The sequence below is a fragment of the Larus michahellis genome, chromosome 3 (assembly GCF_964199755.1).
Source record: "Larus michahellis chromosome 3, bLarMic1.1, whole genome shotgun sequence".
NCBI classification, from domain to species: Eukaryota; Metazoa; Chordata; class Aves; order Charadriiformes; family Laridae; genus Larus; species Larus michahellis.
In genome coordinates this window covers 103,866,757-103,880,892 of record NC_133898.1, presented here as the reverse complement: position 1 = coordinate 103,880,892, position 14,136 = coordinate 103,866,757, and the positions used below count along the sequence as shown (strand labels likewise).

The 14,136-nt window shown below is 38.4% G+C and overlaps 1 protein-coding gene across 8 annotated transcripts in view; it reads left to right on the top strand.

The window, feature by feature from the left end:
• The window catches only part of PRIM2 (DNA primase subunit 2), a 132,024-nt gene extending 119,535 nt beyond the window's left edge, over window positions 1–12,489 (top strand). For 7 of the 8 annotated variants that reach the window (XM_074581533.1, XM_074581534.1, XM_074581532.1 and 4 more), the window contains 2 exons: window positions 7,166–7,234; window positions 11,878–12,482. In XM_074581533.1, the coding sequence (XP_074437634.1) occupies window positions 7,166–7,234; window positions 11,878–12,105 (297 nt within the window). In that variant the 3' untranslated portion in view covers window positions 12,106–12,482. Of the gene's footprint in view, window positions 1–7,165; window positions 7,235–11,877 lie in introns of all 8 variants that reach the window. The other variant, XM_074581526.1, reaches the window with a different exon arrangement.
• Window positions 12,490–14,136: the final 1,647 nt, after the last annotated feature.

The window sequence follows — 14,136 nt, the reverse complement described above, 5'->3', positions numbered from 1 at the left end:
GGGCACACTGCTGGCTCATGTTAAGCTGGCCGTCCACCAGCACCCCCAGGTCCTTTTCTGCTGGGCAGCTTTCCAGACACTCTTCCCCAAGCCTGTAGCGTTGCTTGGGGTTGTTGTGACCAAAATGCAGGACCCGGCCCTTGGCCTTATTAAACCTCATACAGCTGGCCTTGGCCCATCGATCCAGCCTGTGCAGGTCCCTCTGTAGAGCCTTCCTACCCTCAAGCAGATCAACACTCCCACCTAGTTTGGTGTCATCTGCAAACTTACTGACGGTACACTCAATCCCCTCATCCAGATCATTGATAAAGATATTAAACAAAACTGGCCCCAGAACTGAGCCCTGAGGGACACCACTGGTGACCGGCCGCCAAGAGGATTTCACCCCATTAATTGTCATTACTATATCAAAACCTGTAAATGCTTTGAAATTATTAAATCTTTCAAAGTGGGCAGTGTAAAAGTCTTGAAAGTAAGATTATTAAGGGAAATCTTTGCCACAAAGATGGCAGTCTGGTGTAGATTTGTGTAAATATGAATGCCTAAAGTTTCCATATATTTTTCTATAGACTGGGAACATTTATCAATAATAGTTGTGTGTTAGGAGTATGTCTGTCTCCCTCATTTTATCTGAGATTATACTTTCTCTGACATACTCTCTAGATCCTCTGTTTTCTCAGCTAAAATGTGTGCCTTGTTTAATTGTCTTGTATTTGGTTTGTTTTTCAAGTATGAACATGCTTATTGATTTCTCTAGGACTGCTTTCACACATAAGCTGAACAGCTTCTTTTCTGGTGTTAAAGCTCCCACCTGTTCTGATCACTCTGTGATATGTCTCTTGATCAATTCCAGTGACTCTTTTAGTGTGAGTTTATTGGTGCTGTGGTGTTAGTATTACTGACACCGTCAATGGGTAGAATATCGTAGAGTATTAACATGACATGGCTTCACGTCTTAAGATGACATGCAACATCTTAACATGACATGGTTTAAAACTAATTATTTTAAAAAAATCGAGTTACAGTATTTCAGACTACTAAATTTTCCCAATCTTAGGTTTATTGCTGAAAAGTTGAAACAAATATTAGAAATAAGGAGGTATATCTGGCTATTGTCAAGTGAGATTGTAATGTTATGTTATGTATGTGATTAAATAAGAGTGGTCTGTTAAAAAATCTGGTATAAGTAATGGTAAGGAAAAAACGTGTAAAGGTTGAATTGCTGGATGGACTTGTGACAGTAAACCAAAAAAACAGCATAGGAAAACAACTTGAGAGAATGTTGAGAGATGCAGAAACTTGGTGAGAAGCACAGCTAACCTGTTCGATAATAAAAGGCTATAAGAATATGGAAGACTTTTAGAGTATGTGGATCGATTTTATTATATATAAAATACATTTCAAAGTACATAAGGTAGATGTTTTATTAGTTTAGAAACTTATTCAAAGTTGAACTAGAATATATATCTCTTAAAATTTGGATTTGACATTCTAACCACCGAAAGGATGTAATTCAATTCTCGATAGCACCTGTCCATACAGTTGAATCACAGATTAGCTGAGTTTGGAAGATGCGTCTGGAAGTCATCTTGTCCGATGCCCCTGCTCGAGAAGGGTCATCTAGAGCCTGTTGCCCTGGACTGTGTCCAGGTGGGTTTTCAATATCATCAAGGATGGAGATTCCACAGCCTCTCTGGGCAACTTGTGCTGCTGCTTAGTCAAATGTGCCTTTTAGAAGAAATAATATGAAAAGTAGAGTTAAAAAGCATATTTTTTCTGCTGTTAGAGAGATGAATGGCATTAATCCAGTGCATCCAGTTTAGAAGTACTTAAATTCATTAGTCAAATCTTAGACTTCAGTTCCAGGAGCAGTTAATTAACCTAAATGGACCCTGCTGGTGTGGAAGGCACTTCTACTGTCTGTTCATCCCTGCCTGTTGAGTTTCCATTTCTTTCCTTATACATGGTAAAATAAATTAAAAATTTACCCAATTGTAGGTTTACCTGGGGAAGGTGAGGAGGAATGAGGTTTGTATTCAGATGGCACAAATGAGCGGACAGAATCAGGGGCTGTGTCTTCACACTTCAGCAGCTTCAATTTATGGTGTATTAAGCTACTCATGAAATTTTTATACAGAAGAGAAAGAAGGAAAAAAGAAGCACACCAAAAAAGTCAAAGGGATTAAGCACACAGTTCAGGGTGAGAAATCAGGAAAACAAAGAACAAACACACAAAATAAAAATGTTGCAGCTCATTGTTGCAGAAACTGTTATGTTGCAAACTTAGAATGTACATGAAGCAAATACGTCAATTTTATTTCTTTTCTAACTTTTTTTTTTATTTTAAAGCGTTTCAGATGCTTGCTTTCATACTTGATAACAGTCCAGGCTTTGACTCAGCATTTCTTTGCAACAGATGAATGTGGGTTATCTATCATATCTAAAACCAGACACGACTGCCTTTTAAAATAGGTGGCTGTAAACTCATGCAGGATTTGTCAGTTAACTGAAAAAGCGTCACTGAAAAATAGCCAAAAAATTTAGTAATCATAAAATGTACATTTTTATAGTGCTATTTTAGAACTATGTGAAATCAGAGAAGTGGAATACTTAGGTGAATTAAACCTTCTTGCCTTCGACGTTCACACCGTTGACTTTCAGATGTAGATGGTATAAATCTTTGAAAAATAGCCCACAACCAAGCAAACAAAACCAACAAGCATTAGAGCTGTTTCCTTTTAAAATTAACGCGGCTTAAATTAATGTTTGTCTTCATTTAATACGCTGCCCAGGGGTTGCTGCAGCAAATATAGGCACATATTGACATACTCTTTTCATGCAGACGTTCACTTAGTCTTTTGCTAAGTATTTAATGAGTTCCTTACTGACATACATTAAATAAGAACTTCAGGCTTGAAAACCTACACATTAAAAATGGAGGAGAAAATATAGGTATTTTTAAGAGACATTAATAAAATACCTTCTTCTGGATCATGACTGCCTCTTCCTTCTACCTTTATAAAGTGTAATGTAATACAAGTAGGTTTTGGGTTTTGGCAGTTGTGATGCAAAGCGCAGGGGAGAAACTGATCTGTTAATGGTGCCCTAACTATTACCACGTGCAATGCTGAACACGGTGCGATCAAGTACTCTTCACTACAAAAGAAGTCAAGGAGTATAAAAAGAACAGGAGCTCTGGCAAAGCTGTAACAATGATTTTCTGGCCTGTGAGTCCCTGAGGGAAAACAGCTTAAATCTGAGAGAATTCTACTGTACAATCACATTATAAACATGAAACCTTCAGTTTAAAATATAAAGGGAATCCCCAAAAGCAGCAAAAAGGACAGATGCCTGTACTGACCAAGAAGCAAAGGGCATTGGGGAGTCCTGGTGTAGGACTTAATGCTGGGGTGGTCAAAAGCTGACTTGAAACAGGAGAACAATGAAATGTGTTCAGATAGACTCCAGCAGTTGCACCCAGTCATATCTTTAGTCACCTCTGAAATAAAAAGAAAGTTAGAAATGAGCCATACTTAACTGAATCTAGAGTAGAAAGTTTTTCATTTTGAAAATATAAGGTAATTCTGCAATTTTCAAATAAAACAAACTAACTTTGAGTAAGTAAAAATAACAATGGATAATTACAGAGCCCAAACTATCATGCTGTGCAACATCTTAGCTTTGAATGTGAGGATCTATAAAGCAGGTGGCTGTGCACAGCTGCCAAACATCATCTTAACCTCATTAGTAGTCAGTAAAGCAACATCAGAAAAGCAAGTTGCAGATGGCAGTGAAAGAAAAGGCACATAAGAACTAACAAAAAGAGTCCTTGACTATGTCCCTTTACTTGCAAAATAAAGCAATTTAGTGTAAACGTCTTAATATACGTAGAGGCAAAAGATTGCTGCTGTGAATTAGCTTAGTTTTGAGTGGAGGTCTGTTTCTGGGTAGCACTAGTAAAAAACAGCTGCAAGCTTCCTTTCATTATGTGCACAAATGCAATAGGAAAGGTAATGTTTATTATGAATTATAATTCTGTTTTATTTAAATACAGGATTGTTAGTTTCTCTCACATAGGGAACTCCTTTCTAGCTGGACTCCATTCTATTGCAATTTTTAACCTTTTTTTGTTTCTTCTCTTAGCAACTTGTTCCATATTGAAGCCAGTTAATCTACTGAATCTGTTCTTCTTTGGATATGTTTAATGTGTCCCTTATTCCTCAACCCCATCAGATATGCGGAAGGTGAATCTGGTCCCCTGTGATGTGGCCAGTTCAAAGTTATATATGTGCTATTTTGGCTGCCTTCTGGCTGCCTCTCAGAATGGGTAGAAGCCGAATTACAACTGCTTTTCCCTGAATGAGCCACAAATGTTGGTCTGGCTTTTTCCACCCAACCACAATTTGTAATCAATGTGTAGGAATTGTATAGCTTTGGCATCTCTACCTGTCAAATTTGGCTGAACTTGGAAAACCAGTCAAAGTTGGAGAGGTGATGTGGTGGAGAGGGTAAAGGAGCAGGAGTAAGTTGATGACCGCCAGTAGCATCATGTACATTAATAAATTTAACAAACTGGATGAAAGTCCTCGGTCTGTTCTGGTGGGCATTCTGTTCTTTGGAGCGCCCTATCAATGTAGAGGAAAAGAAGTGTTGTGAAGACCTAGTTACCAAACCTCACTGGAGAATGCTGGTAGAAGTTCCTCTAACAGCTGTTCTCCAAAATACTCATGTCTTCATAGTAGTACAGCAGAAAAATCTGTGTGGTGACCTAACAGCAACCTTCGTGAGAGGTCTGAGAAGGAGTCTAGAGGGAGTGGGACAGTAGTTCCTTGGTGAAACTGCAGTGTAGCTGGGCAATAAAGATCAAGCTGCTGCAAAATAACATGGTGGCTCTTTAAGAATTCAAAGTCCCTCAAAGCCACCTCTGATAACATGACCATTATAGCTTTCATATGTCAGCGGTATCGCTTCAATAAAGTTCTCTTCTCGACCTTACAGGTGGGTGAAGGTTTTCCCAAGGGTGGATCAAGGGCTTAAATGGGCACAGTTTCAGAATAGTTTGCTCAGAATAATCTCTCTTACAAAATTGGAATTTATTTATAAGTGCCCCTTTATTCTGTCATCATCTGTGTTGTGTCGGTCAGTGATCCCTCTTCTGATACGTGTCACTTGAAGGTACCGTTTTTATGCTGAACTGTCAGAGAAGACAGCAGCAGCTTCGTCTCGCAACCTGTGAATAATTGTGATTTAATAAATCAAAATCTAGATTTGATAATCCTTGTCTTTTCCACTCTTCAGGATAGTTGGATAATGGCATCATTGATACAAAAAGCAGCTGTAACTTTGCGGTCTGTGATTGAAAAGTTAAATCACAGAATGACTAGTCTTCTAACTGATCACCTGTTTCAAAAAGTTCTCTTAAATTACTGGGGAACCTCAATGCTTTTAAACTTTTGGGGTTTATACTCAGAATTTGTCCATACTTAAGTTTTTGTTTGCTCACTTAAGCTTCTGAGACTTAAAGTATTTTTACACCTGAATTTAGACAACTTTTTATTTATATTAGGTATAATCTTGATTAAATGAAGAGTAATTTTGTGAAAACCTAAACTATTTATGAACTAGATTAAATTACTTATTTCATCTGGAAAGTTCATGTTAGAAAAGTCTGAATGCTAAAGAACATTACGAATATTTCTCTCAACTCACAACAGGCATATACGTCTTCTGATTATTACTCCAAATTATGTGAAAGGTACTTTTAAAAAAAAGTACTTACATACAACATGGTTACCATTTACTTAAAAGCAGAGATAGCTCTTTTGCATGGTATAGATTTTTGTAGTAAGGAATAGAGGAAAAATAAGGTAATATGTAATGGAAATGTTTAGAATAAATGAGTTTTCTTCAGTCCTTACCTACTTAACATGATACTGTTTTCAGTCAATTTCAAAGGGAAGAGGAAATATACAGAAAGAGAGAGACAGTGCCAGATTTCAGACTTTATTGTTCAGTTGGCCTTGGCCTTGATCTTTTACAGAAGATGTAACAGGAGGTGGAAGGAGAGAGAGAAATGTAATCAGTTGGGCTATTACAGAGAAACAATGCGGCCAAGTACTTTCCTGGCCATGTGTTGCTGTTTTTATCCATTCAGCAGATGTAATTTATTTATACATCTGTCAATAAATACAAGGTGGCATCCAATAATGAGTACAGCAGGGACTTAAGCTGGAGCGTATTGCCGTGTTTGACATAAAGGTCAACCTTGGGAAAGGGGCTTGATATTAACATTTCTTGAAAACTATTTTTCCTTCCACTGAGGCTATCTCTTAATTCCAGCAATTTTCTCTGTTTGATAAGCAGAGAGAGCATACATTTTGATTGTATAAAGGAGGGAGGAGGTGATGAAACTTTAAAAAATTTCAACTGGCACTGCATTCTGGTGATAAGAATGGGACTTTATGCGGCACAGAAGAGATTACCTGAAGCAGAATTGGGAAGCAAATTGTATTTACAAAAGATGGCATGATTTTCCTAATAGGTGTTCAAAACAGGCTATTCACACACATATTCTGCTGAGCTTGACTAGAAATAACTTCATTTTAAAAAGGACCAATCTGATTGAAGGTAAAAGCATTCCCCTCTCACAGATACTTGTCTAAAGGATTTGCATTAAATTTTCCTGATGGGAGCACAATAGTATTTTATTCTGCATCTGCATGAACTGGTAACGTGGAAAATAAAATACAAATTGTGTCCTTGATTGCTTCATGCTTCAACCACTTGAATTACTAAATTTATGTCTGCAATTATGGAAGAGATGTTGCAATATGATAGTTTGACAATAACTGTCACAATTATAGTACCAAAATATAGATTCAACTTATTCTTGAAGTTAAGAGTGTTGAAATTACATTTTAAGGACTGGGTGTATCTTCCTGTGGTTTTATCTTGTTTTTAATATAGCCAGGGTATTTTTAAAAAATGATAGTATGTGTAAGCATTGTCAGTTATTAGTAAGGGACACGCATGTCAAAGATGTCATGGGCTGCAAAGTTCCATGAGGTATATACAAGGCTGTTGTGAAATGCCTTGTCATGGTAAGTATCAAAAAGATGTACGTGTGCTGCTTCTGAATCCCTTATGTTTTTCTCCCTCTGTACAGATCCTGGAACTGGTGAAGGGCATGCATTACCAGCTGGCCTGTCAGAAGTACTTCGAGTTGACGCACGATGTAAGTAGCTACTAATTTTTCTTAAACTATAGTCGCCATCGTTGCCTTGGAAATCATGCATGAAGTCTGGAGACTATTTGCAGTTTTCACATCTATCGTTAGCTGTCTTGCCTTGTTAGTTTTCATTTCAATAATTTAAAATCTACTTCACATCTTCTTTTGTAATTTTCTTCATTTATGTGTTGATGTTATTAATCCCCTGAATGTTACAAGATGCAGTAAAAGGTTATGCTTTCTTCTTGAAAATGTCAATATTGTTGAATTCTGTCTATTTCAAGCCATTTAACTTTTTCAATATCCCGTTTTTAAACAAGTTGTGCTTTTTAACCCATCCACGTTTGGTATTTTGACATGTATCTTAAAAAAATGGGTCCAAGAAGTTTAGCTAAAACTACTCTTCCAGCACTTACATAGTTAATATCATTAGTTTTCACTTGTTTTTTTTTCATGTCTTTGTTCATGCGTGATTAGTTTTTAAATCGAGATGAACATTCTCGAAGCTTTCCCATTTGCTTAATTGTAAGCTTCTGTGACATATTGAAGTAAGATCCTTCGCAAAATTGTAAGATAACAAATGGCTGCAGTCCATCTCCTGCGTGATTTCTTGATTCAAAGAACCAGTTTACTCCGTGGTTCTAGATTCTTTGTTGTCAAGAAAAAACAGCGGAGTGCGGCCCATCTTATGGCTTTGTTCTCTCCACAACTCAAAAAATTGAAACATCGCTTTCAAACATCAGAAAATAGAACAGGCTTCCTAAAGATATGGATGAGGATTAGATGACCCACGCAGAGACATTTAACATTGACTTTTTTGTTCTCACTGTTTTTCATATTTGATTTAAATGGATGTGTTTGTCTCCCTAAATTTCCAGCAATCATATGTGTGAATGTATAGTAAAGACGTACTTGAACCTGTATCCAGTGTTGTTTTGGCAGCTGTAATTTAAGAGTAACACTGTCTTGCAGTCTTAGAAAATAATAAAACAGGAAATTGAAAATTATATATAATTAAAAATTTAAATAACACATGCCTTATGTAAAGCTAAGTCAGTAGAAATAATATTTTCCCAAGATGACTATAGACCCTAAAGTCAACATTCGTCAAAGGATAAATGAGCACAGTGCCAAAGATTTGGCATTTTTAGGAAATCTGTCTTTCCATTCTTCTATGGCAAATTCCAGAAGAGCATTATTTTTTTTCAGTCTTTTCTTGATATAAATATTTGTCTTTGCTGCTTGTGCTAAGAGTAGTCTTTCTCCTGTGCTGTTGATAAGTCTTTTACTTCAGTGAGAGAAAGCAGAATGCACAGAAGGGTGCTTTCTGTAGTTTTAATGAAACATACTTATAAGGGCAATATTTTTTAGAGCATTTAGCTGCTAAACTTCTTACCAGCCTGCTTGGAATGATTTTTCTGTCCCTACAACTATATGTTTTAGTAATTTTATTTATTTTTTTTTCATGGGTTGGTCAAAAGATATGTCTCTGGAGCTGGTGACACTGAGTCACACAATCAAACCTTTGCTTTCCTGTATATCATTAGCAGAGCTCTTCAGTGAAGGAAATTTCTGAAGAATCAATCAGCATAACAGTGATTGTTGTTGTTCCTTCAAATAGGTGAACAGTCTTAAGTAAAATTTTCTTAGAAATAATGGACTGTCTCACATGGAGAATTTCAGCTTCAATTATGTAAAAATTCTATTGAGAAAGTGTTTGATATGCATTGGGCAGAGTTGTTAGTGTTACCTATAATTCTTGAAAGTTACAGTGCATGTGTGGGTTAGATCTCCTCTGAATGACTTTGTAGTGGAGACTTGTTTAAGATTATGGTATTTTTCTAAGTTCACAGGGGCATTTGCACACTATGTCTTTGCATTTCCCCTCCCTCTCTCGAGTTTCTACTCCGTCTTATACTGGCAGCAGCTTTGCTGTTGGCTTCGGTAGTCTAGTGCTTGGCATTGAGACTGTGCTAATAAATCCAGCTGCACTAGAGTGAGAATGTTTAGATCTGTTTTTCTGGGGAGGTGGGGTGTGTGTCTCTGCACCTCAGTGCTACTGGTTCAAATAGCACAGCTTACCTAAAAGCTGCTTCTCTGCATATTCCGTGTAAACGGGGCTTATTAGCTTTAATGCTATGCCCCTCCCAAACTTTCATTTTACTATCTCACAACCACAGAACAAAAGCAACCGTCATTTGTGTGGTCCAGCGTATTGTCTTCAGGCAGGAACTAATCTGTTAAGGAAATGTGCACATATGCAATTTATTAAGTCTTTCAGTAAGTGTGGGAAAGGAAAGCACTACATGTAGTGTGTGAATGGTTTTACCTTATTTTTCAAATTCTGGGATATTAAGGCATACTCCTTTTTGGGAAGGTTATTTTCTAAATAACACCATAATTTGATAAAGACAAGCTGTCCTATATACGTGAAGAAAATAAGGTCTTTTGACTTGATAGAATCGTGACTGAATGGCCTGTGGGGTGGATATTTTCAAACTTTATCATATTTTAATAAGAATCAAGAATAAACTACCTTCATATAGTAACTAGAGTAAGCATTCAATCAAACACTACCAAAATACTAAGTATTTTTCTTGATGGTCAAATTTGGATTTTAAGCCATATGAAAAGCATCATAACTGGAGTTCTGATATTTGTACTTGGGTTCATAATAAGCTATTTCATGTTGATTATCCCTTTTAGATAAGTTTTATATTTTACTAAAGTGAGGACAATGTGGAAGGCAAACGTGGAAGTAACACACCCTGAAAATGTAAGCAGTGTAGCCATAACCCAAAGAAAATAGTCAAAGGAATGAGGAATGCCTTCCACAGTCACAATAATGTCAAGGTTTTGTTTTACTTCAGTTGATAGAATTGAATGGCAACTCAAAATAGAGAATAATATTTCCAGACCAACAGTTTTGGAGATCTTGGCTACATATATGCAGTCAAGTAAAAGAGATTGATGATATCGGATATGAACTACAAGTAGGTTAAATAAGTGTTCTCGTGACAGCTTGCCTGTAGAAATAATTAGTGCTTTGAAATCTGATTGTGTATAAATCCACTGTATAAAGCTACTCTTTTAAGGGCCTGAGTGTTAAGAATAAATAAGAAAGCCTAACTGGCTAGTGCCTGTGTTAATAAGTTATATTCCAAATGAACTCACGATGCTGATGTTGTTTGCATGAATATTGCGGTATTTGTTACTTGTTTTCACTTATTTTTTTTAGATTTTGCAAGCAGTGTCGCATACTACAGTTGCTAATGTTGTCTTCGTGTCTGAATTAGACTGAATTAGATTTTGTTATAGGTGTCGCTGTTTTCTGATGGAGCTAAGCTAGGCGGTGGTAATGCATTGAATCAAGGTTCCCTTTAAAATGCACATTCATTCTCTGCTTTATGATTTTTCACAAATGAATGAAATTTAAACTGATGGGTTTTGGCATATTAAATCAGCCACGGTATACGTCCTCATGAAACACTGCGTGTGTGCAAAGTTGCCTGTTATGCTTGAATTGGCCCCACCTCTCTGGGAAAAAGGGAAGATAGCGGGAGCAGAAAATTACCAGTGTAAGGCTCTTCGTCTTCCTTGGTTTATTGTATGCCAGGTTTGGGAAATTTTCCAATGTTATGAAAGAACAGTATTTTTCTCAAAATGTTCCTGGTATTCACATTATCTGACAGGCAGATATAAGGTGCAGATTGCCTGAATATGAGGTGGAAGCACCTTTTAAAGTAAGCATTTCCAACTTCTGAGTCCCCCAAAAGAGATAGAAAGGTTATAACTGAGATTTGTGGTGAATATGTCAAAACAGCTTCCTTTTGAAACGAAAAGCTTTGTTGATTTGAAATATTTGATAAGCATCAATTGAATGTTCATTTATCAAATAATTACGGAGCTAAAAGAATGTGCCTACTTAGTAGAATGGAGCAATAAAAATATGCTGTACCTTTATGCTAGTTTTCTGTGTTGTTTTCCACTGAAGACTAAACATTATTTGGTATTGGTTGTGCATCTAGTGTCAGGATGCTGCTGTTGGCACTGATGGAGCAGAGATAAGCTTGATCTATTGGGCTTCTGTCTTAGCCTGCTGCCTTCTAAGTGTTGCATTTGTGGCTACTGAAAAAAACAGGGAAAGAGGTGAAGCTACCCATTTCCATTCACAGTTTCACACTGATGCTTAAGATCTAGATTTATATTGTGCAGTTGTTACAACTTTTAGTAGTATTCTCTACTGCCATTTACGCTCTAGACTTGTCTCCATCCCTCTTTTGTGTAGGGAAATCCTGTTTTAAGGTGTAGGTTCAATTGTTCTACATTTGTAAAGGTATGACATTTTACTTATGTTGGTTTATGTGTTTTGGGGTGGTTTTTTTCTTTACTACAGCAAAGACAGTGTGAAATACTGTTTGAATATGCCAAAGCAGTCATTTTATTTCTAACATGAAGGAAGAAATTTTGTGTTGAAAGTAAATCTGTGTCATGCTTATATTTACTAGGACAGTATTTACAAACCGATGCCTTTTTCTTCAGCAAAACTGGAACTTACTAAATTGCTAATTAATTTGTTCTTTAATGTGAAAAATTCTGTTTTTTGAAATAAATGTAATAACTCGCTGTTCCTTTCCTTTTCTGTGCAGGTTGATGACATTGGGTTTTCTTTGAATCATCCTAATCAGTATTTTGCAGAGAGTCAAAGGCTATTAAGTGGTGGTAGAGAACTGAAGAAGGAACTGAGTAATTCAGGAAACTCTCAACAAAAAAGTAATAGTCAGGAAAGCATGAATTCAAGTTCTACTCCCACCTCTTCAAATACAACAGCTGATGCAGAACTGGAGGGACTGGAGGCATACTTCACTGAAGACTAAGCAGCTGTTTGTGGGTTTTGGTTGGTTCTTTTGGGTTGTTTTTGGTTTTGTTGTTTTTTCTGTTTCTTTCCCTTCGTTAGCTGAATTTGTCCCTATTGTAAGAAATATGCACTTTACTACCTGGAAGACGCAGGCGTTTAGTGCTTTGAATAGGGCTGAAGAAAAGAAAGATAGATACTGAGGCTGTAATTGCATCCAATACTTATTCTCGCTGCTTTAGGATACTGTTTTATATGACATGTTGAAAGTTCCTTCCCAATTGTGAGGGAATTTTTGTTTAACTTACCTTACTTGTTTTCCTTCAAAATGTTTAAATATTTTTATCCCATTTTGTGGTCACTTTTATATGTTTCTTCTTAATAAATAAATTGCAAAGCAAAAGTTTGTGGTATTTTATTTTTAGCTGTATTTGGGTGGTAATTAAGTAGGAGCTCTTAGGATCAAAATTGCCCTCTGGAGGAGTCTGTCTGTCCCTTTCCTGCTTAACCAACCTGATCTCTTTCTGTGACCATGTGACCCCCCTTCTGGATACGGGGAAGGCTGTGGATGTTGTCTGTCTGGACTTTGGTAAGGCCTTTGACACCGTCCCCCACAGCATTCTCCTGGAGAAGCTGGCGAATCATGGCACAGACAAGTGTGCTCTTCGCTGGGTTAAAAACTGGCTGGATGGCTGTGCCCAGAGAGTTGTGATTAATGGGGTGAAATCCTCTTGGCGGCCGGTCACCAGTGGTGTCCCTCGGGGCTCAGTTTTGGGGCCGGTTTTGTTTAATATCTTTATCAATGATCTGGATGAGGGGATTGAGTGCACCCTCAGTAAGTTTGCAGATGACACCAAACTAGGTGGGAGTGTTGATCTGCTTGAGGGTAGGAAGGCTCTACAGAGGGACCTGGACAGGCTGGATCGATGGGCCAAGGCCAACTGTATGAGGCTTAACAAGGCCAAGTGCCGGGTCCTGCATTTCGGTCACAACAACCCCAAGCAACGCTACAGGCTTGGGGCAGAGTGGCTGGAAAGCTGCCCAGCAGAAAAGGACCTGGGGGAGCTGGTGGACGGCCAGCTTAACATGAGCCAGCAGTGTGCCCAGGTGGCCAAGGCGGCCAACAGCATTCTGGCTTGTATCAGGACTAGCGTGGCCAGCAGGAGCAGGGAAGTGATCGTGCCTCTGTACTCGGCACTGGTGAGGCCTCACCTTGAGTCCTGTGTTCAGTTCTGGGCCCCTCTGTACAAGAGGGACATTGAAGTGCTGGAGCGTGTCCAGAGGAGAGCTACCAGGCTGGTGAGGGGTCTGGAGACCAGGTCATATGAGGAGAGGCCGAGGGAGCTGGGCATGTTTAGCTTGGAGAAGAGGAGGCTGAGGGGAGACCTCATTGCCCTCTACAACTCCCTGAAAGGAGGTTGGAGAGAGGTGGGTGTTGGCCTCTTCTCCCAGGTGAATAAGGACAGGACCAGAGGAAATGGTCTGAAGTTGCGGCAGGGGAGGTTTAGATTAGACATTAGGAAGAATTCCGTTACTGAAAGAGTGGTCAGGCACTGGAACAGCCTGCCCAGGGAGGTGGTTGAGTCACCATCCCTAGAGGTATTTAAGAAACGTCTAGATGTGGCACTTCAGGGCATGCTCTAGTGGCAGAGATTGCAGGTTGTTTGGTTGGACTCGATGATCTCAAAGGTCCTTTCCAACCATGAAGATTCTGTGATTCTATGAGGAGCTGAGGGAAATCAGCTTCCTATTTGTGTACCTTGACACTAAATTTAGACAGATGGTTTTGGTGCTTGACATAAGTGTATGTTCCTTTTCAGTTTTAAAGTTTCCTCAATGTCTGAGCGTGGCTGGAGCCTCCTGTGTCCCGCTGAGCTAAACAGCTGTCTGAATGCAGGTTTGGGTCACCTAGATCCCATCCATTCCTCTAAAGCCCAAGTCACCTAACACATGAATGGCATTCAGTTGAGCAGCAGCCACTGTGTGGTGGGTGGCAGCTCTTCAGTAGAGCTGGTATTTTATATCACGCCGTTAGGGTATTCTCCTGGGGATT